The 26547-nt window shown below is 48.8% G+C and overlaps 1 protein-coding gene across 2 annotated transcripts in view; it reads left to right on the top strand.

Annotated features, from left to right (window-relative positions):
- Positions 1 to 26547, top strand: part of TAF2 (TATA-box binding protein associated factor 2) — a 250202-nt gene that overhangs the window by 47861 nt on the left and 175794 nt on the right. For both annotated transcript variants that reach the window (XM_063924457.1, XM_063924456.1), the window contains exons 7-9: positions 9800 to 9984; positions 11549 to 11662; positions 25966 to 26065. In XM_063924457.1, the coding sequence (XP_063780527.1) occupies positions 9800 to 9984; positions 11549 to 11662; positions 25966 to 26065 (399 nt within the window). The remainder of the gene's footprint in view (positions 1 to 9799; positions 9985 to 11548; positions 11663 to 25965; positions 26066 to 26547) is intronic.

A 26547-nucleotide genomic window follows, 5' to 3' on the forward strand; every position in this document is an offset into this window, starting at 1 on the left:
GCCGGAGAGTGGAGCCTCCATCCAGAAGTGTTTCAAGTCCTCGTAGACAGGTGGGGCCTTCCAGATGTGAACCTGTGGCGTCTCGACACAATCACAAGGTTCCGGTCTTCGATGCAAGGACAAGGGATCCTCAAGCAGCGTTCCTGGACGCACTGGCAATTTCATGGAATATTCAGCTGCCATACGTGTTCCCTCCGGTGTCACTCCTGCCCAGAGTAATTAGGAAGTTCAAGCAAGAAGGAGGACTCCTACTTCTGATCGCTCCCGCGTGGCCTAGACGGCATTGGTTCGCAGACCTTCAGGGTCTCTCGATAGAGCGTCCTCTTCTACTTCCACAGCGCCTAGATCTCCTCGTTCAGGGCCGCTGTGTATATCAGGATTTAGCCTGGTTGGCTTTGACGGCGTGGCTCTTGAAGCTTCCGTCTTGAGGGCCAAAGAATTTTCTGAGTCGGTCATTCAAATCATGTTGAAGGCCTGGAAACCGGCTTCTGCTGATTTACCATAGGGTCTGGAATTCTACCTTTGCTTGGTGCGCATCTAACAATCATGACGCTTACAAGTTTAGTACGGCCAAACCTTTGGCCTTTCTACAACAGGGCCTGGACTTGGGCCTTCGTCTGGCCTCCATCAAGGTTCATATTTCTGCCTTGTCGGTTTGGTTCCAGAGAAAAAGTGCGACTTTACCTGATGTACATACGTTCACTCAGGGTGTGTTGCGGATTCAACCTCCCTATATCCCGCCTGTGGCCCCTTGGGACTTGTCGGTGGTTTTGGAGGCGTTGTAAGGGTCTCCGTTTGAGCCTCTTGAATCTGCAGACCTTAAGTGGCTTAAGGTATTGTTTCTGCTGGCTATTGCCCCTGCTAGAAGGGTGTCTGATTTGGGTGCCTTGTCTTGTAGGTCACCATATCTGATTTTTCTCGTGAATGAGCGGTTCTTAGAACACGTCCCGGGTATTTACCTAAGGTGGTGTCTTCTTTCCACCTTAATCAGGAGATTGTGGTTCCGGCCTTTGCCCTCCTGAATTGTTTTCCAAAGAGCGGTCTTTGGATGTGGTTCGGGCTCTCCGTATCTACGTGAAGAGAACTTCCTCCATCAGGAAGTCGGATTCTCTCTTTGTTCTGTTTGGTTTTCACAAACGTGGCTGGCCTGCTCACAAGCAGACCCTGGCCAGATGGATTAGAATGGTGATTGCACGTGCTTATGTACAGGCTGGCCTTCCAGCTCCTGCTACCATCAAGGCCCATTCTACTCGGTCTGTTGGACCTTCTTGGGCGGCCCGCCGTGGTTCGACCCTTGAACAATTGTGCACTCTTTCCGATAGTATTATGTATCAGACTTTTATCTATTGCCAGGCAGGTAACTGGGGTGTCTGCTCCTCTCTTCCTGCCAGGCAGGTAACTGGGGTGTCTGCTCCTCTCTTCCTGCCAGGCAGGTAACTGGGGTGTTTGTTCCTCTCTTCCTGCCAGGCAGGTAACTGTGGTGTCTGCTCCTCTTTTACTGCCAGGCAGGTAACTGGGGTGTCTGCTCCTCTCTTACTGCCAGGCAGGTAACTGGGGTGTCTGCTCCTCTCTTATTGCCAGGCAGGTAACTGGGGTGTCTGCTCCTCTCTTATTGCCAGGCAGGTAACTGGGTTGTCTGCTCCTCTCTTCCTGCCAGGCAGGTAACTGGGGTGTCTGTTCCTCTTTTACTGCCAGGCAGGTAACTGGGGTGTCTGCTCCTCTCTTCCTGCCAGGCGCGTAACTGGTTTGTCTGCTCCTCTTTTCCTGCCAGGCAGGTAACTGGGTTGTCTGTTCCTCTCTTCCTGCCAGGCGGGTAACTGGGGTGTCTGCTCCTCTCTTCCTGCCAGGCAGGTAACTGGGTTGTCTGCTCCTCTCTTCCTGCCAGGCAAGTAACTGGGTTGTCTGTTCCTCTCTTCCTGCCAGGCGGGTAACTGGGGTGTCTGTTCCTCTCTTCCTGCCAGGCGGGTAACTGGGGTGTCTGCTCCTCTCTTCCTGCCAGGCGCGTAACTGGTTTGTCTGCTCCTCTTTTCCTGCCAGGCAGGTAACTGGGTTGTCTGTTCCTCTCTTCCTGCCAGGCGGGTAACTGGGGTGTCTGCTCCTCTCTTCCTGCCAGGCGGGTAACTGGGTTGTCTGCTCCTCTCTTCCTGCCAGGCGGGTAACTGGGTTGTCTGTTCCTCTCTTCCTGCCAGGCAGGTAACTGGGGTGTCTGCTCCTCTCTTCCTGCCAGGCAGGTAACTGGGGTGTCTGCTCCTCTCTTCCTACCAGGCAAGTAACTGGGTTGTCTGTTCCTCTCTTCCTGCCAGGCGGGTAACTGGGGTGTCTGCTCCTCTCTTCTTGCCAGGCAGGTAACTGGGTTGTCTGCTCCTCTCTTCCTGCCAGGCGGGTGACTGGGGTGTCTGCTCCTCTCTTCCTGCCAGGCAGGTAACTGGGTTGTCTGTTCCTCTCTTCCTGCCAGGCGGGTAACTTGGTTGTCTGCTCCTCTCTGCCTGCCAGGCGGGTAACTGGGGTGTCTGCTCCTCTCTTCCTGCCAGGCGGGTAACTGGGGTGTCTGCTCCTCTCTTCCTGCCAGGCGGGTAACTGGGGTGTCTGCTCCTCTCTTCCTGCCAGGCGGGTAACTGGGGTGTTTGTTCCTCTCTTCTTGCCAGGCGGGTAACTGGGGTGTCTCTTTCCTCTATGCATCCCTAGGTATGACACCTGGGAGATCTGTTCGAATAGTCACTCATTGGGGCTAATTCAGACCGACCAGCAGCGATCAGGTCGAACTGCGCATGCGCCGTCGCATGCCAGACAGCCGACGACCGTCTCAGCCCTGTAGTCGCCTCTGCCTGATTGACAGTCAGAGGCGGTCACTGGGCGGGAGGAGGCGGGCCGGCGACGTTTGTCCGCTGTTTAGGGGGTGCAGTCCGGGCAACACAGGCACAGGTTGGGGGGTTGGGCCGTGGCGGCTTTGTGACATCACACACAGCCACTGCGACCCAGGCAGCGACAAGTAGCTCCCTGCCAGCGCGCAGTAGCTGCGCTGGCTGGGAGCTACTCTTCAACTACAAAGCATCGCCGCTGTGCGATGCTTTTGTGCCTGTGCAGCGGGGTAGGGTCTGACATGCGGGGCGGACTAGCCCTGTGCTGGGTGTCCCCCCACATGTCAGGGAAGCTGATCGTAGATGTGCTAAATTTAACACATCTACGATCAGGTCTGAATCCCCCCCCATTGTGACTTGCTCCGGAGGTAGGAGATGGCTGTTGCTCACCCGCCTGATACTTATTGTTCCCAACAGTCACTTTGTCGTGTTCTTACGGCCGGCAGGGAGAAAAGTGACCGCCTCATCAGATGCACTTATTGTTGGAAGGTTTGTGATCGACCTCCTGTGTAAGGCATCTCAATGTCTGCTGTGTGAGGGGAATTCACAGTTGTGACGTTATTCTTTAGGAAGCCCTGTTTGATCTTTTCTCTATCGTCCTAGTGGATGCTGGGGTTCCTGAAAGGACCATGGGGAATAGCGGCTCCGCAGGAGACAGGGCACAAAAAGTAAAGCTTTAGGATCAGGTGGTGTGCACTGGCTCCTCCCCCTATGACCCTCCTCCAAGCCAGTTAGATTTTTGTGCCCGGCCGAGAAGGGTGCAATCTAGGTGGCTCTCCTAAAGAGCTGCTTAGAAAAGTTTAGCTTAGGTTTTTTATTTTACAGTGAGTCCTGCTGGCAACAGGATCACTGCAACGAGGGACTTAGGGGAGAAGAAGTGAACTCACCTGCGTGCAGGATGGATTGGCTTCTTGGCTACTGGACATCAGCTCCAGAGGGACGATCACAGGTACAGCCTGGATGGTCACCGGAGCCTTGCCGCCGGCCCCCTTGCAGATGCTGAAGTAAGAAGAGGTCCAGAATCGGCGGCAGAAGACTCCTCAGTCTTCTAAAGGTAGCGCACAGCACTGCAGCTGTGCGCCATTTTCCTCTCAGCACACTTCACACGGCAGTCACTGAGGGTGCAGGGCGCTGGGAGGGGGGCGCCCTGGGAGGCAAATGAAAACCTATTTTGGCTAAAAATACCTCGCATATAGCCTCCGGAGGCTATATGGAGATATTTAACCCCTGCCAGAATCCGTTAAAAGCGGGAGACGAGGCCGCCGAAAAAGGGGCGGGGCCTATCTCCTCAGCACACAGCGCCATTTTCCCTCACAGAAAGGCTGGAGGGAAGGCTCCCAGGCTCTCCCCTGCACTGCACTACAGAAACAGGGTTAAAACAGAGAGGGGGGGCACTAATTTGGCGTTAGAAATATATAAAACAGATGCTATAAGGGAAAACACTTATATAAGGTTGTCCCTATATAATTATAGCGTTTTTGGTGTGTGCTGGCAAACTCTCCCTCTGTCTCTCCAAAGGGCTAGTGGGTCCTGTCCTCTATCAGAGCATTCCCTGTGTGTGTGCTGTGTGTCGGTACGTGTGTGTCGACATGTATGAGGACGATGTTGGTGAGGAGGCGGAGCAATTGCCTGTAATGGTGATGTCACTCTCTAGGGAGTCGACACCGGAATGGATGGCTTATGTAGGGAATTACGTGATAATGTCAACACGCTGCAAGGTCGGTTGACGACATGAGACGGCCGACATATACCGGTCCAGACGTCTCAAAAAACACCGTCAGGGGTTTTAAAACGCCCGTTTACTTTAGTCGGTCGACACAGACACAGACAGGGACACTGAATCCAGTGTCGACGGTGAATAAACAAACGTATTCCTTATTAGGGCCACACGTTAAAGGCAATGAAGGAGGTGTTACATAGTTCTGATACTACAAGTACCACAAAAGAGGGTATTATGTGGGATGTGAAAAAACTACAGTAGTTTTTCCTGAATCAGATAAATTAAATAAAGTGTGTGATGATGCGTGGGTTCCCCCCGATAGAAAATTATGGGCGGTATACCCTTTCCCGCCAGAAGTTAGGGCGCGTTGGGAAACACCCCTTAGGGTGGATAAGGCGCTCACACGCTTATCAAAACAAGTGGCGGTACCGTCTATAGATAGGGCCGTCCTCAAGGACCAGCTGACAGGAGGCTGGAAAATATCATAAAAAGTATATACACACATACTGGTGTTATACTGCGACCAGCGATCGCCTCAGCCTGGATGTGCAGAGCTGGGGTGGCTTGGTCGGATTCCCTGACTAAAAATATTGATACCCTTGACAGGGACAGTATTTTATTGACTATAGAGCATTTAAAGGATGCATTTCTATATATGCGAGATGCACAGAGGGATATTTGCACTCTGGCATCAAGAGTAAATGCGATGTCCATATCTGCCAGAAGATGTTATGGACACGACAGTGGTCAGGTGATGCAGATTCCAAACGGCAAAAAGGTGTATTGCCGTATAAAGGAAGAGGAGTTTTTTGGGGTCGGTCCATCGGACCTGGTGGCCACGACAACTGCTGGAAAATCCACCGTTTTTACCCTAAGTCACATCTCTGCAGAAAAAGACACCGTCTTTTCAACCTCAGTCTTTTCGTCCCTATAAGATCATATCTGCCCAGGGATAGAGGAAAGGGAAGAAGACTGCAGCAGGCAGCCAATTCCCAGGAACAGAAGCGCTCCACCGCTTCTGACAAGTTCTCAGCATGGCGCTGAGACCGTACAGGACCCCTGGATCCTACAAGTAGTATCCCAGGGGTACAGATTGGAATGTAGAGACGTTTCCTCTTCGCAGGCTCCTGAAGTCTGCTTTACCAAGGTCTCCCTCCGACAAGGAGGCAGTATGGGAAAAAATTTCACAAGCTGTATTCCCAGCAGGTGATAATTAAATTACCCCTCCCACTACAAGGAAAAGGGGTATTATTCCACACTATATTGTGGTACTGAAGCCAGAAGGCTAGGTGAGACTTATTCTAAAAATTTTTTTGAACACTTACAAAGGTTCAAATCAAGATGGAGTCACTCAGAGCAGTGATAACGAACCAGGAAGAAGGGGACTATATAGTGTCCGGGGACATCAGGGATGCTTACCTCTATGTCCCAAATTTGCCCTTCTCACTAAGGGTACCTCAGGTTCGTGGTGCAGAACTGTCACTATCAGTTTTAGACGCTGCCGTTTGGATTGTCCACGGCACCCTGGGTCTTTACCAAGGTAATGGCCGAAATGATGATTCTTCTTCGAAGAAAAGGCGTCTTAATTATCCCTTACTTGGACGATCTCCTGATAAGGGCATAGTCCAGGGAACAGTTGGAGGTCGGAGTAGCACTATCTCGGATACTGCTACAACAGCACGGGTGGATTCTAAATATTCCAAAATCGCAGCTGATCCCGACGACACGTCTGCTGTGCCTAGGGATGATTCTGGACACAGTCCAGAAAAAGGTGTTTCTCCCGGAAGAGAAAGCCAGGGAGTTATCCGAGCTAGTCAGGAACCTCCTAAAAACAGTGCATCATTGCACAAGGGTCCTGGTAAAAATGGTGGCTTCCTACGAAGCAATTCCATTCGGCAGATTTCACGCAAGAACTTTTCAGTGGGATCTGCTGGACAAATGGTCCGGATCGCATCTTCAGATGCATCAGCGGATAACCCTATATCCAAGGACAAGGGTGTCTCTCCTGTGGTGGTTATAGAGTGCCCATCTTCTAGAGGGCCGCAGATTTGGCATTCAGGATTGGATGCTGGTGACCACGGAGCCCAGCCCGAGAGGCTGGGGAGCAGTCACACAAGGAAAAAATTTCCAGGGAGTGTGATCAAGTCTGGAGACTTTTCTCCACATAAATATACTGGAGCTAAGGGTAAATTTATAATACTCTAAGCTTAGCAAGACCTCTGCTTCAAGGTCAGCCGGTATTGATCCAGTGGGAAAAACATCACGGCAGTCGCCCACGTAAACAGACAGGGCGACACAAGAAGCAGGAGGGCAATGGCAAAAACTGCAAGGACTTTTCGCTGGGCGGAAAATCATGTGATAGCACTGTCAGCAGTGTTTCATCCCGGGAATGGAAACTGGGAAGCAGACTTCCTCAGCAGGCACGACCTCCACCCGGGAGAGTGGAAACTTCATCGGGAAGTTTTTTCCACATGATTGTAAACCGTTGGGAAATACCAAAGGTGGACATGATGGCGTCCCGTCTGAACAAAAAACGGGACAGGTATTGCGCCAGGTCAAGAGACCCTCAGGCAATAGCTGTGGACGTTCTGGTAACACCGTGGGTGTACCAGTCGGTGTATGTGTTCCCTCCTCTGCTTCTCATACCTAAGGTGCTGAGAATTATAAGACGTAGAGGAGTAAGAACTATACTCATGGCTCCGGATTGGCCAAGAAGGACTTGGTACCCGGAACTTCAAGAGATGCTTACAGAGGTTTTATGGCCTCTGCCGCTAAGAAGGGACTTGCTTCAGCAAGTACCATGTCTGTTCCAAGACTTACCGCAGCTGCGTTTGTCGGCATGGCGGTGGAACGCCGGATCCTAAGGGAAAAAGGCATTCCGGAAGAGGTCATTCCTACCCTGGTCAAAGCCAGAAAGGAGGTGACCGCACAACATTATCACCACATGTGGCGAAAATATGTTGCGTGGTGTGAGGCCAGGAAGGCCCCACAAAGAAATTTCAACTCGGTCGTTTCCTGCATTTCCTGAAAACAGGAGTGTCTATGGGCCTCAAATTGGGGTCCATTAAGGTTCAAATTTCGGCCCTGTCGATTTTCTTCCAGAAAGAATTGGCTTCAGTTCCTGAAGTCCAGAATTTTGTCAAGGGAGTATTGCATATACAACCCCCTTTTGTGCCTCCAGTGGCACTGTGGGATCTCAACGTAGTTCTGGGATTCCTCAAATCACATTGGTTTAAAACCAGTCAAATCTGTGGATTTGAAGCATCTCACATGAAAAGTGACCATGATCTTGGCCCTGGCCTGGACCAGGCGAGTGTCAAATTGGTGGTTTTTTCTCAAAAAAGCCCATATCTGTTTGTCCATTCGGACAGGGCAGAGCTGCGGACTCGTCCCCAGTTCTCTCCCTAAGGTGGTGTCAGTGTTTCACCTGAACCAGTTTATTGTGGTGCCTTGCACCTACTAGGGACTTGGAGGACTCCAAGTTGCTAGATGTTGTCAGGGCCCTGAAAATATATGTTTCCAGGACGGCTGGAGTCAGGAAATCTGACTTGCTGTTATCCTGTATGCACCCAACAAACTGGGTGCTTTTGCTTCTAAGCAGACTATTGCTAGTTGGATGTGTAATACAATTCAGCTTGCACATTCTGTGGCAGGCCTGCCACAGCCAAAATATGTAAATGCCCATTCCACAAGGAAGGTGGGCTCATCTTGGGCGGCTGCCCGAGGGGTCTCGGCTTTTACAACTTTGCCGAGCGGTTATTTAGTCAGGGGCAAACACGTTTGTAAAATCCTACAAATTTGATACCCTGGCTAAGGAGGACCTGGAGTTCTCTCATTCGGTGCTGCAGAGTCATCCGCACTCTCCCGCCCGTTTGGGAGCTTTGGTATTATCCCCATGGTCCTTTCAGGAACCCCAGCATCCACTAGGACGATAGAGAAAATAAGAATTTACTTACCGATAATTCTATTTCTCGGAGTCCGTAGTGGATGCTGGGCGCCCATCCCAAGTGCGGATTATCTGCAATACTTGTACATAGTTACAAAATCGGGTTATTATTGTTGTGAGCCATCTTTTCAGAGGCTCCGCTGTTATCATACTGTTAACTGGGTTCAGATCACAGGTTGTACAGTGTGATTGGTGTGGCTGGTATGAGTCTTACCCGGGATTCAAAATCCTTCCTTATTATGTACGCTCGTCCGGGCACAGTATCTAACTGGCTTGGAGGAGGGTCATAGGGGGAGGAGCCAGTGCACACCACCTGATCCTAAAGCTTTACTTTTTGTGCCCTGTCTCCTGCGGAGCCGCTATTCCCCATGGTCCTTTCAGGAACCCCAGCATCCACTACGGACTCCGAGAAATAGAATTATCGGTAAGTAAATTCTTATTTTCAGACAGATAAGACTCTGCTATGAGTGCAAATTAGGGAACCTTCCTACTCAAAACTAAATAAAAATGACCAGAAATTCAGATTACTGCAACCTAAACAGCCGGCTAACGATATATCGGTAGCAGATCGGCGACTGTGTACTCCCGATATATGTATGAATGACGGACGTTGTCCACAGACGTATCACATAGGCCGTGTAGCACAGCACATTCCGATATATCACGCAGGTTTATCGTTACATCTGTCTGTGTGTACGGGCGGTGGGTCCACGGATCCTTCACTACAGTACCCAGCCTGAGTCCTCTGTAGTATCTGCCATTGAAGACCCCTTGTTACGTTTCCGTACAGTAATACAAATCTGCATCCTGAGGAGCACACACAGCAGGGGTATACAGAATGCGGCACTCTAGCTGCGGTGGAACTACAAATCCCAGCATGCCCTACCACATATTTTCTGTCAGGGCATACTAAAACTATGGCAGGGCATACTGGGATGTGTAGTCCCACAACAGCTGGAGGCCACATGAATATCCCGTACATACAGTGTGCTCCTCAGGATACAGATGTTCCTGTACAGAAACATACACGCCGTCTTGTGTCGCGTATTAAGACGTGTCCGAGTGTATCGCAGATCTATGTGACTCGCTAGCGGCACTGTCTCGTACAGCAGATTTCAAATCGTACAGATAAGATTTCAAAAACAGACCTAGACCTGAACTGATTATTCTACCGTTGTCTTTTATACACGATACATGTAACCAAAGTCTCATATCGCTGTCCTGTCTCCTGTTCTGTGCCGAGTTGCTCTCAGTACTCTGTAATGTGTTTGCCAGGTGACCCACTTTTGCCTACCCCAGCTGCTTCCGCTGCTGAAGCACACAACCTCCTACCTCCACGAGGTGTTTGAGTTCTATGAGGAGATACTGACCTGCCGGTACCCGTACTCCTGCTTCAAGACTGTATTTGTAGATGAAGCGTATTTGGAAGTCACAGCCTATGCCTCGATGAGCATCTTCAGGTTGGTCAGCGTTACTCTGCACCTATATTATGCGGGTGTATTTTATATTTGCTCTGAGACGTGTTTCATGGTACACTCCATGAAACGCCTCATTTCTAACTGATCATTGACCTGAAAAGTCCTTTACTACCACCTAGGTGGCGCTGTTTACAGCTGTGCGGGGCATCTGCATTACCGTCTTCTAAGTTGCAGGAGAGTACAGACATAGAGATTACTTTGTAAATACCCCTCAAGCTCTGTCTTTTAGAAATAAATATCAGGACATTGCTTGAATAACTCGCAGTAATTACAGTAATTAGTCTGTGTTGTAACACGATGTCATCATTCCTGTCGTTTCGGTTACCGCGCCTTAGACACTGCTCTGAATTTGCTCCCATCATGCACCGGTCTGTTCATTCCTCTCTATTAAATGGGCATCTCTGTCTGGTTTTATACTTTGCCTATCTGACGGCTTCCTGTGACGTGCGGGCACCTGTTCTGACATACACCATCTGACGTCGCCCGCTTGGTTTATTTAATCCAATGGTACTCAGCTCCAATCCTCAAAGTGCCACCAACAGAGGTCATGTTTTGCAGATTTCTTTAACCACCCACAGGTTAGCTGATCTATTTTGCTAGGTCAGTAATTATCCCACCTGCTTCCGCAGACAGAAATCCGGAAAACATGACCTGTTGGGAGTATTTCAGGATTGAGTTGGGAACCACAGATTCAAACTGCTAGCCTTAAGTATCCTTAAGTCTGAGCAATAGGCCGTCACCGGATTTATCTAGTTCTTATTGCTAGTAGAGTTCATCTGTCTCTGATGTTGATGTCTTCTGACCACCCTTGTGTGTCTGCAACCATTACCTCTGCTGCTTCATCAGCGTTTATACTGTAGTGCAGGCATGTCCAAACTGTGGCCCTCCAGCTGTTGAGAAACTACACATCCCAGCATTCCCTGACACAGCTTTAGCATTCTCTGACAGCAAAACTGTGTCATGGCATGCTGGGATATGTAGTTTCACAACAGCTGGAGGGCCGCAGTTTGGACATGCCTGCTGTAGTGTGTATTGTACTGTTTTCCTCTATATACTTTACTGCTGTGCCACATTGTTCCTAAGCAAATATTATACTCTTATTTTCTTGTTTTCTAACTATGACAGTAATAGTAACAGTAAGTTGTAGGTGAAACTGAGTACATGAAACGGCTCCTCAGTGTTGTACTCATATGGTGTAGCAATGTACAAACAGAAGTCGCTTGTTTCTATGTGGTAACCGTTACCGTGACGTGTAACTAATGCTGTATTTCGTGATTGGACAGTGGGGTAGATGCATGTAGCAGTGATAAAAGTGGAGAAGTGTGCCAGTGGAGTAGTTGCCCATGGCAACCGATCAGCTGCTGCGTATAATTGTATAGCATGCACATGATAAATGTTACTGTGAAGCTGATTGGTTGCCATGACACACTTCTCCACTCTTATACTGCTTCATACATCTACCCCAGTGTCACTACGAAGCCCCCCTCCCATTTGTACTTTGTATATAAGAAGATGGGACTTACTGCTCTTCTCGCTGTTTTCTTAGCACAAACCTCCTGCATAGTGCAATGATTATTGACCAAACGCCGCTGACTAGAAGGTGTCTCGCCCAGGCGCTCTCCCAGCAATTCTTTGGCTGCTTCATATCTAGAATGTCCTGGTAAGTTCCTGTTCTAGAAATGACCATTCCATGCAATGTTACTTGTTTACCCCTAGAGGGCGCACTGCATCCACATAATACACTGTCCTAATGGCATTATTATTATTTCTCTGACGTCCTAAGTGGATGCTGGGGACTCCGTCAGGACCATGGGGAATAGCGGCTCCGCAGGAGACAGGGCACAAAAGTAAAAGCTTTAGGATCAGGTGGTGTGCACTGGCTCCTCCCCCTATGACCCTCCTCCAAGCCTCAGTTAGGTTTTTGTGCCCGGCCGAGAAGGGTGCAATCTAGGTGGCTCTCCTAAAGAGCTGCTTAGAGTAAAAGTTTTGTTAGGTTTTTTATTTTCAGTGAGTCCTGCTGGCAACAGGCTCACTGCAACGAGGGACTTAGGGGAGAAGAAGTGAACTCACCTGCGTGCAGGATGGATTGGCTTCTTAGGCTACTGGACACTAGCTCCAGAGGGACGATCACAGGTACAGCCTGGATGGGTCACCGGAGCCGCGCCGCCGACCCCCTTGCAGAAGGTCCACAAATCGGCGGCTGAAGACTTCTCAGTCTTCATGAGGTAGCGCACAGCACTGCAGCTGTGCGCCATTGCTCTCAGCACACTTCACACCAACGGTCACTGAGGGTGCAGGGCGCTTGGGGGGGCGCCCTGGGCAGCAATGAAAGTACCTATACTGGCTAAAAATACATCACATATAGCCCCTGGGGCTATATGGATGTATTTAACCCCTGCCAGGTTGTCAGAAAAACGGGAGAAGAAGCCCACCGAAAAGGGGGCGGGGCCTATTCTCCTCAGCACACAGCGCCATTTTCCTACACAGCTCCGCTGCTAGGAAGGCTCCCAGGCTCTCCCCTGCACTGCACTACAGAAACAGGGTTAAAACAGAGAGGGGGGGCACTTATTTGGCGATATTATATATTAAGATGCTATAAGGGAAAACACTTATATAAGGTTGTCCCTGTATAATATAGCGTTTTGGTGTGTGCTGGCAAACTCTCCCTCTGTCTCCCCAAAGGGCTAGTGGGGTCCTGTCCTCTATCAGAGCATTCCCTGTGTGTGTGCTGTGTGTCGGTACGTGTGTGTCGACATGTATGAGGACGATGTTGATGAGGAGGCGGAGCAATTGCCTGTAATGGTGATGTCACTCTCTAGGGAGTCGACACCGGAATGGATGGCTTATTTAGGGAATTACGTGATAATGTCAACACGCTGCAAGGTCGGTTGACGACATGAGACGGCCGGCAAACCAATTAGTACCTGTCCAGGCGTCTCAAACACCGTCAGGGGCTTTAAAACGCCCATTTACCTCAGTCGGTCGACACAGACACAGACACGGACACTGACTCCAGTGTCGACGGTGAAGAAACAAACGTATTTTCCATTTGGGCCACACGTTACATGTTAAGGGCAATGAAGGAGGTGTTACATATTTCTGATACTACAAGTACCACAAAAGAGGGTATTATGTGGGGTGTGAAAAAACTACCTGTAGTTTTTCCTGAATCAGATAAATTAAATGAAGTGTGTGATGATGCGTGGGTTTCCCCCGATAGAAAATTATTGGCGTTATACCCTTTCCCGCCAGAAGTTAGGGCGCGTTGGGAAACACCCCTTAGGGTGGATAAGGCGCTCACACGCTTATCAAAACAAGTGGCGTTACCGTCTCCAGATACGGCCGCCCTCAAGGAGCCAGCTGATAGGAGGCTGGAAAATATCCTAAAAAGTATATACACACATACTGGTGTTATACTGCGACCAGCGATCGCCTCAGCCTGGATGGGCAGCGCTGGGGTGGCTTGGTCGGATTCCCTGACTGAAAATATTGATACCCTTGACAGGGACAGTATTTTATTGACTATAGAGCATTTAAAGGATGCATTTCTATATATGCGAGATGCACAGAGGGATATTTGCACTCTGGCATCAAGAGTAAGTGCGATGTCCATATCTGCCAGAAGATGTTTATGGACACGACAGTGGTCAGGTGATGCAGATTCCAAACGGCACATGGAAGTATTGCCGTATAAAGGGGAGGAGTTATTTGGGGTCGGTCCATCGGACCTGGTGGCCACGGCAACAGCTGGAAAATCCACCTTTTTTACCCCAAGTCACATCTCAGCAGAAAAAGACACCGTCTTTTCAGCCTCAGTCCTTTCGTCCCCATAAGGGCAAGCAGGCAAAAGGCCAGTCATATCTGCCCAGGGATAGAGGAAAGGGAAGAAGACTGCAGCAGGCAGCCCATTCCCAGGAACAGAAGCCCTCCACCGCTTTTGCCAAGTCCTCAGCATGAAGCTGGGGCCGTACAAGCGGACTCGGGTGCGGTGGGGGGTCGTCTCAAGAGTTTCAGCGCGCAGTGGGCTCACTCGCAAGTGGACCCCTGGATCCTACAAGTAGTATCCCAGGGGTACAGATTGGAAATTCGAGACGTCTCCCCCTCGCAGGTTCCTGAAGTCTGCTTTACCAACGTCTCCCTCCGACAGGGAGGCAGTATTGGAAACAATTCACAAGCTGTATTCCCAGCAGGTGATAATCAAAGTACCCCTCCTACAACAAGGAAAGGGGTATTATTCCACACTATATTGTGGTACTGAAGCCAGACTGCTCGGTGAGACCTATTCTAAATCTGAAATATTTGAACACTTACATACAAAGGTTCAAATCAAGATGGAGTCACTCAGAGCAGTGATAGCGAACCAGGAAGAAGGGGACTATATGGTGTCCCTGGACATCAAGGATGCTTACCTCCATGTCCCAATTTGCCCTTCTCACCAAGGGTACCTCAGGTTCGTGGTACAAAACTGTCACTATCAGTTTCAGACGCTGCCGTTTGGATTGTCCACGGCACCCCGGGTCTTTACCAAGGTAATGGCCGAAATGATGATTCTTCTTCAAAGAAAAGGCGTCTTAATTATCCCTTACTTGGACGATCTCCTGATAAGGGCAAGGTCCAGAGAACAGTTGGAGGTCGGAGTAGCACTATCTCAAGTAGTTCTACGACAGCACGGGTGGATTCTAAATATTCCAAAATCGCAGCTGTCTCCGACGACACGTCTGCTGTTCCTAGGGATGATTCTGGACACAGTCCAGAAAAAGGTGTTTCTCCCGGAGGAGAAAGCCAGGGAGTTATCCGAGCTAGTCAGGAACCTCCTAAAACCAGGAAAAGTGTCAGTGCATCATTGCACAAGGGTCCTGGGAAAAATGGTGGCTTCTTACGAAGCGATTCCATTCGGCAGATTTCACGCAAGAATTTTTCAGTGGGATCTGCTGGAAAAATGGTCCGGATCGCATCTTCAGATGCATCAGCGGATAACCCTGTCTCCAAGGACAAGGGTGTCTCTTCTGTGGTGGCTGCAGAGTGCTCATCTACTAAAGGGCCACAGATTCGGCATTCAGGACTGGGTCCTGGTGACCACGGATGCCAGCCTGAAAGGCTGGGGAGCAGTCACACAAGGAAAAAATTTCCAGGAAGTGTGATCAAGTCTGGAGACTTCTCTCCACATAAATATACTGGAGCTAAGAGCAATTTACAATGCTCTAAGCTTAGCAAGACCTCTGCTTCAAGGTCAGCCGGTATTGATCCAGTGGGACAACATCACGGCAGTCGCCCACGTAAACAGACAGGGCGGCACAAGAAGCAGGAGGGCAATGGCAGAAACTGCAAGGATTCTTCGCTGGGCGGAAAATCATGTGATAGCACTGTCAGCAGTGTTCATTCCGGGAGTGGACAACTGGGAAGCAGACTTCCTCAGCACGACCTCCACCCGGGAGAGTGGGGACTTCATCGGGAAGTCTACCACATGATTGTGAACCGTTGGGAAAGACCAAAGGTGGACATGATGGCGTCCCGCCTGAACAAAAAACTGGACAGGTATTGCGCCAGGTCAAGAGACCCTCAGGCAATAGCTGTGGACGTTCTGGTAACACCGTGGGTGTACCAGTCGGTGTATGTGTTCCCTCCTCTGCTTCTCATACCTAAGGTACTGAGAATTATAAGACGTAGAGGAGTAAGAACTATACTCGTGGCTCCGGATTGGCCAAGAAGGACTTGGTACCCGGAACTTCAAGAGATGCTCACAGAGGACTCATGGCCTCTGCCGCTAAGAAGGGACTTGCTTCAGCAAGTACCATGTCTGTTCCAAGACTTACCGCGGCTGCGTTTGACGGCATGGCGGTTGAACGCCGGATCCTAAGGGAAAAAGCATTCCGGAAGAGGTCATTCCTACCCTGGTCAAAGCCAGGAAGGAGGTGACCGCACAACATTATCACCACATGTGGCGAAAATATGTTGCGTGGTGTGAGGCCAGGAAGGCCCCACGAAGAAATTTCAACTCGGTCGATTCCTGCATTTCCTGCAAACAGGAGTGTCTATGGGCCTCAAATTGGTGTCCATTAAGGTTCAAATTTCGGCCCTGTCGATTTTCTTCCAGAAAGAATTGGCTTCAGTTCCTGAAGTCCAGAAGTTTGTCAAGGGAGTACTGCATATACAACCCCCTTTTGTGCCTCCAGTGGCACTGTGGGATCTCAACGTAGTTCTGGGATTCCTCAAATCACATTGGTTTAAACCGCTCAAATCTGTGGATTTGAAATATCTCACATGGAAAGTGACCATGATGTTGGCCCTGGCCTCGGCCAGGCGAGTGTCAGAATTGGCGGCTTTGTCTCACAAAAGCCCATATCTGATTGTCCATTCGGACAGGGCAGAGCTGCGGACTCGTCCCCAGTTTCTCCCTAAGGTGGTGTCAGTGTTTCACCTGAACCAGCTTATTGTGGTACCTGCGGCTACTAGGGACTTGGAGGACTCCAAGTTGCTAGATGTTGTCAGGGCCCTGAAAATATAGGTTTCCAGGACGGCTGGAGTCAGGAAAACTGACTTGCTGTTATCCTGTATGCACCCAACAAACTGGGTGCTCTTGCTTCTAAGCAGACGATTGCTAGTTGGATGTGTAGTACAATTCAGCTTGCACATTCTGTGGCAGGCCTGCCACAGCCAAAATATGTAAATGCCCATTCCACAAGGAAGGTGGGCTCATCTTGGGCGGCTGCCCGAGGGGTCTCGGCTTTACAGCTTTGCCGAGCTGCTACTTGGTCAGGGGCACACCCTGGCTGAGGAGGACCTGGAGTTCTCTCACTCGGTGCTGCAGAGTCATCCGCACTCTCCCGCCCGTTTGGGAGCTTTGGTATAATCCCCATGGTCCTGACGGAGTCCCCAGCATCCACTTAGGACGTCAGAGAAAATAAGAATTTACTTACCGATAATTCTATTTCTCGTAGTCCGTAGTGGATGCTGGGCGCCCATCCCAAGTGCGGATTGTCTGCAATACTTGTACATAGTTATTGTTACAAAAATCGGGTTATTATTGTTGTGAGCCATCTTTTCAGAGGCTCCGCTGTTATCATGCTGTTAACTGGGTTCAGATCACAAGTTGTACAGTGTGATTGGTGTGGCTGGTATGAGTCTTACCCGGGATTCAAAATCCTTCCTTATTGTGTACGTTCGTCCGGGCACAGTATCCTAACTGAGGCTTGGAGGAGGGTCATAGGGGGAGGAGCCAGTGCACACCACCTGATCCTAAAGCTTTTACTTTTGTGCCCTGTCTCCTGCGGAGCCGCTATTCCCCATGGTCCTGACGGAGTCCCCAGCATCCACTACGGACTACGAGAAATAGAATTATCGGTAAGTAAATTCTTATTTTATTAACAGTTTCTTATATAGCGCAGCAAATTCCGTTGCGCTTTACAATTTGAAATAACAATAACAAACTGGGTGATAAACAGTCATAGAGGTAGGAAGGCCCTGCTCGCAAGCTTACAATCTATAGGGCATGAGTACTTTTATTTTCTACCGGCTGCTGCTTAGCTCCTGGTTTCTGCACTTCAGAGGCTCTTCTTTATTCTTTCCCTCCCATGACTGTTGGTTTTTATTGTCATTCATTCACCACCAAAAGCCAGTGCTATTCAGAAAAGGTTCCAAAGTCCAAACGCTGTTTCCTTTGTATCAAGTAGTACAATCTGGGTTCCATCTGCGCCTTACTGAAGGACAAATATAAAGGCCACACGGCTGGATAAACTGCAGTGTCAAAGAAGCGTCAGGGGTATTAGGAAAACAAAGTAGTGAGTAGATCTAGTGCATTGATAACTACTGGGGTTGCATTAGTTTATCTACGCATTTCGGGGGTCAGAAAACGCAGAGCTGGCGATCAGGTACTAACTGTGTATTCACCACAATGCGCACGCGCGTCAGACAACAACAAAGGGCATCGCCGGTCAGCGACGGGATGGTGCGAAAAATCCGATCGCACGGGCGTTCACAAAGTGATTGACAGGAGGTAGCCGTTTGTGGTTGTTAAGTGTCCGGAAAAACGCAGGTGTGCCCAAGTGTTTTCAGGGAGTGTTTCTGACGTCTGTTCCGGCCCGACGAGCCTGATGTAATCGCACTGTAGGAGGAAGTCCTGGGCTGCGCAGAGACTGCACACACTGGATTTTAGCAGCTCGGCGTACACATCAGATCGCACACTTGCACAGTGAATATACACTCCCCCTGGAGGCGACGACTATCTGAACGCAGGACAGCAAAATTAGCAGCCCAGCGTTCAGATGTGAATTACCCCCCTTAGAATAGTGCCGATATGTCGGCTATTTCTGATGTTTTAAAAGAAAATTGGTTTCCATACAGAGCAGATCACTTCCGATATAACAGGAACAATTTCTCCTAATTCTTAAGGTGTGTATACACAGTGCAATGGCCCTCATTCCGAGTTGATCGGTCGCAAGGCGAATTTAGCAGAGTTACACACGCTAAGCCGCCGCCTACTGGGAGTGAATCTTAGCTTCTTAAAATTGCGACCGATGTATTCGCAATATTGCGATTACTAACTACTTAGCAGTTTCAGAGTAGCTCCAGACTTACTCTGCCTGTGCGATCAGTTCAGTGCTTGTCGTTCCTGGTTGACGTCACAAACACACCCAGCGTTCACCCAGGCACTCCCACCGTTTCTCCGGCCACTCCTGCGTTTTTTCCGGAAACGGTAGCGTTTTCAGCCACACGCCCCTGAAACGCCGTGTTTCCGCCCAGTAACACCCATTTCCTGTCAATCACATTACGTTCGCCGGAGCGATGAAAAAGCCGTGAGTAAAAATACTTTCTTCATAGTAAAGTTACTTGGCGCAGTCGCAGTGCGAACATTGCGCATGCGTACTAAGCGGATTTTCACTGCGATGCGATGAAAAATACCGAGCGAACAACTCGGAATGAGGGCCAATATTTTTTTGTGATTTTGACTATATAGTCAAAATCGCAAAGAAAGTGAGTCACCTTGCGATCCCGATGCGATACCAATGCGCGGTCCCGCGAGGTCGGTATCGCAAGCCTAGATAGACTGTGCAGGCAAGTTCGTTTTGACTAGTATAAAAGATAGTCAAAATTGACACTTAGCCAAAATCGCACAAAGCCAGTATCGCAAGCACAGTCATCTTTGCTTTCAATACCGACCTAGTCCCTGTCGCACAGTGAGAATCGGGGTTTAGCCCGAATCTCACCCTGTGTACACACCTTCACTGTGCATGGATCATATTTTAAAATCAAATGGGAATACAATCAAGATTTTTATTTTGCTCTGATTTACACATTTCAAACATGGCTGTGCTGATATTAAGCTATGAGCACAGCCGCCTGCCGGATAATTAAATTGTCAAAAAGAGGATTTTGGTACTTACCGATAAATCCATTTCTCTGAATCCTCTAGGGGACACTGGAGCATCCATTTACATTAGGGGTGTGAAGCTTGCAACCGTAGGTGTGGCACAATCATGAATTAGCATTGTCTGCACAGCCGGCTCCTCCCCCTTCACATCCCTCCTCCCTCAGTTTGGAAAATTTGACTGAGAGAATAGGACATGACACTATAGCACCTGGCGAGGAACCGAAACGTACAACATAGCAAACAGCATCCAAGAAACGGTTAACCGAAAAAAAGAACGCTGTTTGTACGAATAGTTGGAACAAGAACTACGAACACAGCAGGATGACAGCACCGAGGCGGGCGTCCAGTGTCCCCTAGAGGATTCAGAGAAATGGATTTATCGGTAAGTAACAAAATCCTTTTTTCTCTTTCATCCACTAGGGGACACTGGAGCATCCATTTACATTAGGGGACGTCCCAAAGTTATCCCCTAGGGAGGGAGTGCTGCCAGTGGCCTGCAAAACTAAACGTCCAAAGTTATAATCTCCGGACGCAAAGGCATCAAACTTGTAAAATTTTGCGAACGCGTGGGCTGAAGACCCGTCGCCGCTCTGCAAAGTTGAGTAGTGAAAGCACCTCTGGCAGCCGCCCATGAGGCATCCACTGATCGGGTGGTATGAGCATCCGCCCGAACCGAAACCTGTGTGCTACAGGAATATAAGCTTGCCGAATGGCAAGTCTAATCTGTCTATCCAAAGACAGCATAGATGCTGGCCATTCTTTGGCCCATCATAAAGAACAAAACGAATGGACCGACTTTCTGAAAAGACGATGCACGGATACCCCTAAAAGCTCGGACAACATCCAAGGACACGTCCCCATCTGCGAGACCCTAGGAAGATGGGACCACGATTGGCTGGTTTACGTGAACCCCCGAAACAACCCTATGAAGGAAAACTGCTCTTGTACAGAATTCCGCCCTATTCTCATAAAAAATTAAAAAGGGACTTATACCCGATAAGGCTCCCAACTCAGAAGCCCACCTGGCCGAAGCCAAGGCAAGCACTAATGTGACCCCCCAAGAGAGATTTCAGATCTGTTCTTGCTAACGGCTCAAAAGTTGGAGGTCTCAAAAATTCCAACACCCAATTTAAGTCCCACGGCGTAATGGGAGGACGAAAAAGGGGTTGTATCCTCAGAACCCCCAGTAAAAAGGTTTGACCTCTGGCAAGGGTGCCAACCGCCGTAGAAATAGGATGGAGAGAGCCGAAATTTTAAACCTTCAGAATGCCCAGTCTGAGCCCTACCTCTAGACCGGCCTGAAGGAAAAGTAGAAGTCTGGATAAGTGGAAGTTCGTCGAATTCCACCCACGTTCTTGACACCAGTCCATGTATCTCTTCCACATTATGTAGTAGTGCATGGCTGTGACTGGCTACGTAGCGACAATCCTTGTAGGAATGGCCATTCTTGGTATCCCTCTTTTTCTTAAGATCCGGGTTTCAATAGCCACGCCGTTAAACGCAACCTGTGTATGACTGGGTATTGGAACGGTCCCTGAGATAACAGGTCCTCTCTCTGAGGTAACCGCCAAGGATCATCCGCTAGTAACCCCTGCAGGTCTGAGTAACAACTCCTGCGGGACCAATCTGGTGCGATTAGAATCGCCCACATTCATTCTCGTTTCAACCCTTTCAGAAACCTGGGAAAAGTGGAAAAAATGTGAACCGTCCAGTAACACCAAGGAAGTGTTAATGCGTCCACTCCTTCTGCTGCTGGATCTCTTGTCCCGGACATATATGGGCAACTGATGTTTTTGCCGCGACACCATTAGGTCGACTTGAGGCAGACCCCATCTCCTGGCCACCAGGTCGAAAATCCGTGGATGGAGGCACCACTCCCCCGGATGCATATCCTGACAATTGAGACAATCTGCTACCCAGTTCTCCACACCTGGAATGAACACTGCCGAGAGGATGATCTTTTGTCCTTCTGCCCACAACAAGAACGTTGTGGCTTCCCGTAACGCCATCTTGCTATTTGATTCTCCTTGACGGTTTATGTAAGCCGACGTCGTGACTTGTCCGACAGTATCTTCAAGTGTTGACCCATGCCTAGGTCTTCGGTTAAGAGTAGCGCGTTGTAAACCGCTCTCAGCTCAAGAATGTTCATGGCGTCCACCTGCCTGAAATAGATGTACCTTCAGGACAGCACCACAGCCTCTGAGACTGGCATACGTTGGATGCGAGATTCTTGTGCAATGACCACCCAGCTAAGGAGGGTCGTATGCGCGGTGGAAGTCGAAATACTGCGATGTAAAAGTCAATGTGAGCCTGCTCCCTGAGGTTTGTGACCCTCAGCACCTCAGCCCCTAATCTCTGTAGGTCCTTGACCCTATACTCTTGTAGGAATACTCTCAATTGTACCGTGTCCACAATGAGACCAAGGAATTGAATCCGTTGAGTTGACCTGAGGTTTGATTTCTGGAAATTCACAATCCACCCTGGTGAATGACAAATTGATGAGACGTCTTAACATCCTTGAACAACTGTTCCCGAGAGGATGCTCTGATTAGTAGATCGTCTACATAAGGCATAATAGTGCCCTCAACAGTCTCAATTCTGCAACCATGATTGCCATGATCTTTGTAAAGCTTACTGGGGCTGATGATCGACCGAACGCAAAGGCCCTGAAGTGGTAGTGATCCTTCACCTGTGCGAACTTTAAGTAAGCCTGGTGAGATCCTCAGATTGGGATATGCAGATATGCATTATGTCCGTTGATACCATGACTACGCCTTGTTCTAAGTCTGCATTGGCCAACTGGATTGATTCCATGTTGAATTTATAGACCCTTAGAGACTGGTTTAAAACCCTTTAAATTGAGTATCAGCCTGACTGTCCCATCTGGCTTTGCCATGACAAAAGGATTGGAATAGAAACCCGTTCCTCTGAGAGGTGGGAACCGGAATAATGACCTCTGACAGTAGCAAAGTTTAAATTGCAGTCAGCAGTACTTTTGTCTTCTGAGGACACTGTACCCCTGGGACGTCGATTATCCAAAGTTTTGGTGGGGTTTTGGCCTACAAGTCCCGAAAACCTTCCAAACGTGCGCCCACAAAGGGGGACCCCAGGTGAGCTGGGAGGTCGTCCTGCCACAGTTTTGTCAACAGGATTATCCTGCTTTCTGTTTGCTGCCTGTGAGCGGCCTCTGCCCCCACGTACTTGTGTACCGAAACCTCTCCCTCAGGCTCGAAAGGACTGTGATCTAAATGATTCACACGCTGGACCCGAATAACCTCTCCTAACCTGTGGAGCGGCTCTCGTACAAGGAGTAAGAAGAAAGGTGAACTTCCCTGCGAAATCCACTTGTCTAACTCCGAACCAAAAAGCATCTCCCCCCCCAAAGAGGATGGATTCTACCGCCTTCTTGGTGTCAGTCTTTTCTCTGAGCCATAAAATCGGTCTAGCCGATATGGCCGATGCGCAAAGCTATTCTGCTAGGATCCTCTGAGGCTTGACACAAGTATGAAGCAGATTCTTGAATGTGTTCCGCCAGTTGGGTAATCTCTTCCAAGCTATTTTCCTCCTCAATAGCCTGTACAATACATCCAGACCATGCTCCCATGGCCTTGTTGACCCAAGCACAGACGATCGCAGGTCTCTGTGCTGTACCAGCTGCTACGAAAATTGACTTTAAAGCCGTGTCAACCTTACGACCTGAAGCATCCTTTAAAGTTGTTACATTAGAATTGGGTAAGATTGTCTTCTCCGACAACCTTCCTAGGAAAGCATCCACTACTGGTGGAGTCTCCTACTTATTATCACACCCTTAGGTAGGAGATAAGTTACTTGAAACCTTTTCGTAAATTGAAAGCGTTTGTCAGGTTGTTTCCCAGCGTCCTCCATCTGAGATTTGAGAGATGTAGGAATGGGAAACACCGCAGAACGCGGCTTTTGGGATTCCAACAATTCGAATTCTTCTGGCTCCTTTACTTCTTCTACTTTAAAGTATAGGATCTCCTTCACCGCTTCAAAAATAAAAAATAAAATAAAAAAATCAAGACCTGAGATTGCCGTGTCCTCTTCTGGGTAATCGGCGTCTAGGTTAGATTCCATTTACTCACCTAATAGGAAGAGATCTTTTAACTGCCTTGCGCACCTTTGTTTCTGCATGTTCGGGCGGCGTTAACCTGATAAGAAATTCCTCCTCGTCTTTGAGAATCCCGCAGCCCATTCCGATTGCTGCTGATTCCGCCATCTCCTTGGAGATTCTATTTGTAAGGCTGTCTTTCCATGACCTAGCCATATGTTACCAGGTGAAGCGTCCTTGTCTAAGCAGGAGTCGTCCACCCCGGAGCTGCCAACCTGCGTGCCCTTCCCGTTACCTTTCGTACATACATAACAGGTCTTGGAGGTCTTGGTTGGTGCTTTAGACATGTTTAAACCCCTTACTAGGGCATTCCGCAGCACTTTCACCCTTTAAACTAGGAAGAGAAAGACTGTGAGAGATGACGGAAGCGACGTACCTTTAGGTATTGGATTCGGCTGGGATTACCTTACCCTTCTTATATATATATATATATATATATATATATATATATATATATATATATATATATATGTATATAAAAGGAGTAGGACAAAAAATAAAGTTATAATTAAAAAATAAATAAATAAATTAAAACACCAGCCGTTCTGCCCCACTCGCACACCCAACTGTAATTCAGTTGTTATGTTGGGGTTGACGTTCCATCGCTTCCTCTTATTCTCTGCAGGATCCTTCTCATATATTCCTTTGAAGATATAAATATAAAATTGATGAAACGACATGAGATCCCTTTTGGCAGCTTCCAATATAATGTTCAACAGCAGAGGGAGCCTGAATTAATGTACTGGCCCCACCCCCGGAGCTAATTGGCTGACTTCCCTAGGGAGGGAGTAACCCCCCCCGGGACTAACTTTGTGCCAAAAATGTATCTGTAAAATGGCTGCCATTAAAATTATGAGGTAACATGTATTTGTAAGGCTGTTGTAGCCAGTACCTAATAGTATCAGGGGACCGCTGTTAAAAACAAAAAACACCTTATCCCTGAACACAGGCTTCTGCTGCCTAACAGCTCAGATCCGCTCTGTGGGACGCTGCTTGTGGTGGAGGATCTATGTGCGACGCTTCTGATCTCCCCAGAGTTTAACCGGGGAGACCAGTGTGCATAGAAATGCTCTGTCAGGGCACTTTGTATTACTAAAGAAGGGATCTGCAGGCTAAGGGACTTCATTCCAGTACTTACAGTTTGAGGATCTCCTGTAGAGAGACGCAGATCCCTTCAAAAGGGATCTTGTCTCTCAAACTCATCTTGGCTTTGTCCCCCATTTCATTAGTTGACGCAGCCTATTCTGGATCCTGAACTTTGTCTCCCTTTTATTAGGGGGACGCAGCCTTTTCTTCTGGTAAAGCCTGCACCCCCTTTCATTTAGGTGGGATCGGGCAAGTACCATGTTTTCTTTCAAAACCTGCACCCTCCCTTTAGTTAGGAGGGATTGGGCCAGTGTAAAAGAGAAAATAAATAAATCTTCAAGGAGCAGGAGCTCCCTTTTGTGCTTGTACCGCCTAGGCACAATTTTCCAAACTGAGGGAGGAGGGATGTGAAGGGGGAGGAGCCGGCTGTGCAGACAATGCTAATTTATGATTGTGCCACACCTCCGGTTGCAAGCTTCACACCCCTAATGTAAATGGATGCTCCAGTGTTCCCTAGTGGATGAAAGAGAAAGTATTTTGAAATGAATGGGGAAGTATAAAATGCGTGACCTAATTCAGAGTTGTTCTAGGTGAGTACGTCCCTTCCTATCGCTAAAGCGAAGTACACACTGTGCAAAAACATGGGGGGTCATTCCGAGTTGTTCGCTCGGTAAATTTTTTCGCATCGCGGCGATTTTCCGCTTAGTGCGCATGCGCAATGTCCGCACTGCGACTGCGTCAAGTAAATTTGCTGTGCAGTTAGGAATTTTACTCACGTTTTTTTCCTCGTTCTGGTGATCGTAATGTGATTGACAGGAAGTGGGTGTTTCTGGGTGGAAACAGGCCGTTTTATGGGAGTGTGTGAAAAAACGCTACCGTTTCTGGGAAAAACGCGTGAGTGGCAGGAGAAACGGAGGAGTGTCTGGGCGAACGCTGGGTGTGTTTGTGACGTCAAACCAGGAACGACAAGCACTGAACTGATCGCAGATGCCGAGTAAGTCTCGAGTTACTCAGAAACTGCACAGAGATGTATTTTCGCAATAATGCGAATCTTTCGTTCGCAATTTTAAGAAGCTAAGATTCACTCCCAGTAAGTGGCGGCTTAGCGTGTGCAATGCTGCAAAAAACAGCTTGCGAGCGAACAACTTGGAATGACCCCCATGGTCCATTCAACTAATCCCGACAAGCTGATTTCATGCAGGGTGTACAGACCTCATTTGACAATCTGCATGTAAAAAACAGCAATCTGTAAGGAAATGTAGCATTCCAAATCGATACTTTTTGTTCATGTTAGATTTTCAAAGAAAAAAAAAACTGAAAAAAAATAAATGTTCCTGTTAGATGGAATAGCTCGTGTTAATGCTGTTCTCTGTATTCACAGGTCTGATGAGTGGGTGCTGAAAGGCATTTCTGGTTATATTTATGGCCTCTGGATGAAGAAAACATTTGGTGTGAATCAGTATCGGCACTGGATCAAAGAAGTGAGAACATTTTTGTTTATACTTTTTTTTTTTGTTGAGGTTTAAATTAAAGTGTACAGCATGGAAACCATGTGACTGAGTGAGCCTGGGACACGTCTGTAGGCACTAAGGGGGTCATTCAGATCTGATCGCTGCGGTGCATTTTCCCACAGTGGGCGATCAGATCCGAACTGTGCATGCACCGTAATGCGCAGGCGCGACGGACGGCTGCAACGGAGATCGCCGGTCGGAGATGGGATTGTGCGAAGGGTCCATTCGCACGGGCTTTCGCATGGAGAGTGACAGGAAGAGGCCGTTTGGGGGGGGCAACTGACCGTTTTCATGGAGTGTCCGGACAAACAGAGGCGGGCTCAAGGATTTTCAAGGAGGGTATCTAACGTCAAATCCGGTCCCGAACAGCCTGAAGTGATCGCAGCTGCTGAGTAAGTCCTGGGCTGCGCAGAGACTGCACAAACTCAGTTTGTGCAGCTCTGCTACACATC

This window comes from Pseudophryne corroboree, chromosome 5, assembly GCF_028390025.1.
Source record: "Pseudophryne corroboree isolate aPseCor3 chromosome 5, aPseCor3.hap2, whole genome shotgun sequence".
Lineage (NCBI taxonomy): Eukaryota > Metazoa > Chordata > Amphibia > Anura > Myobatrachidae > Pseudophryne > Pseudophryne corroboree.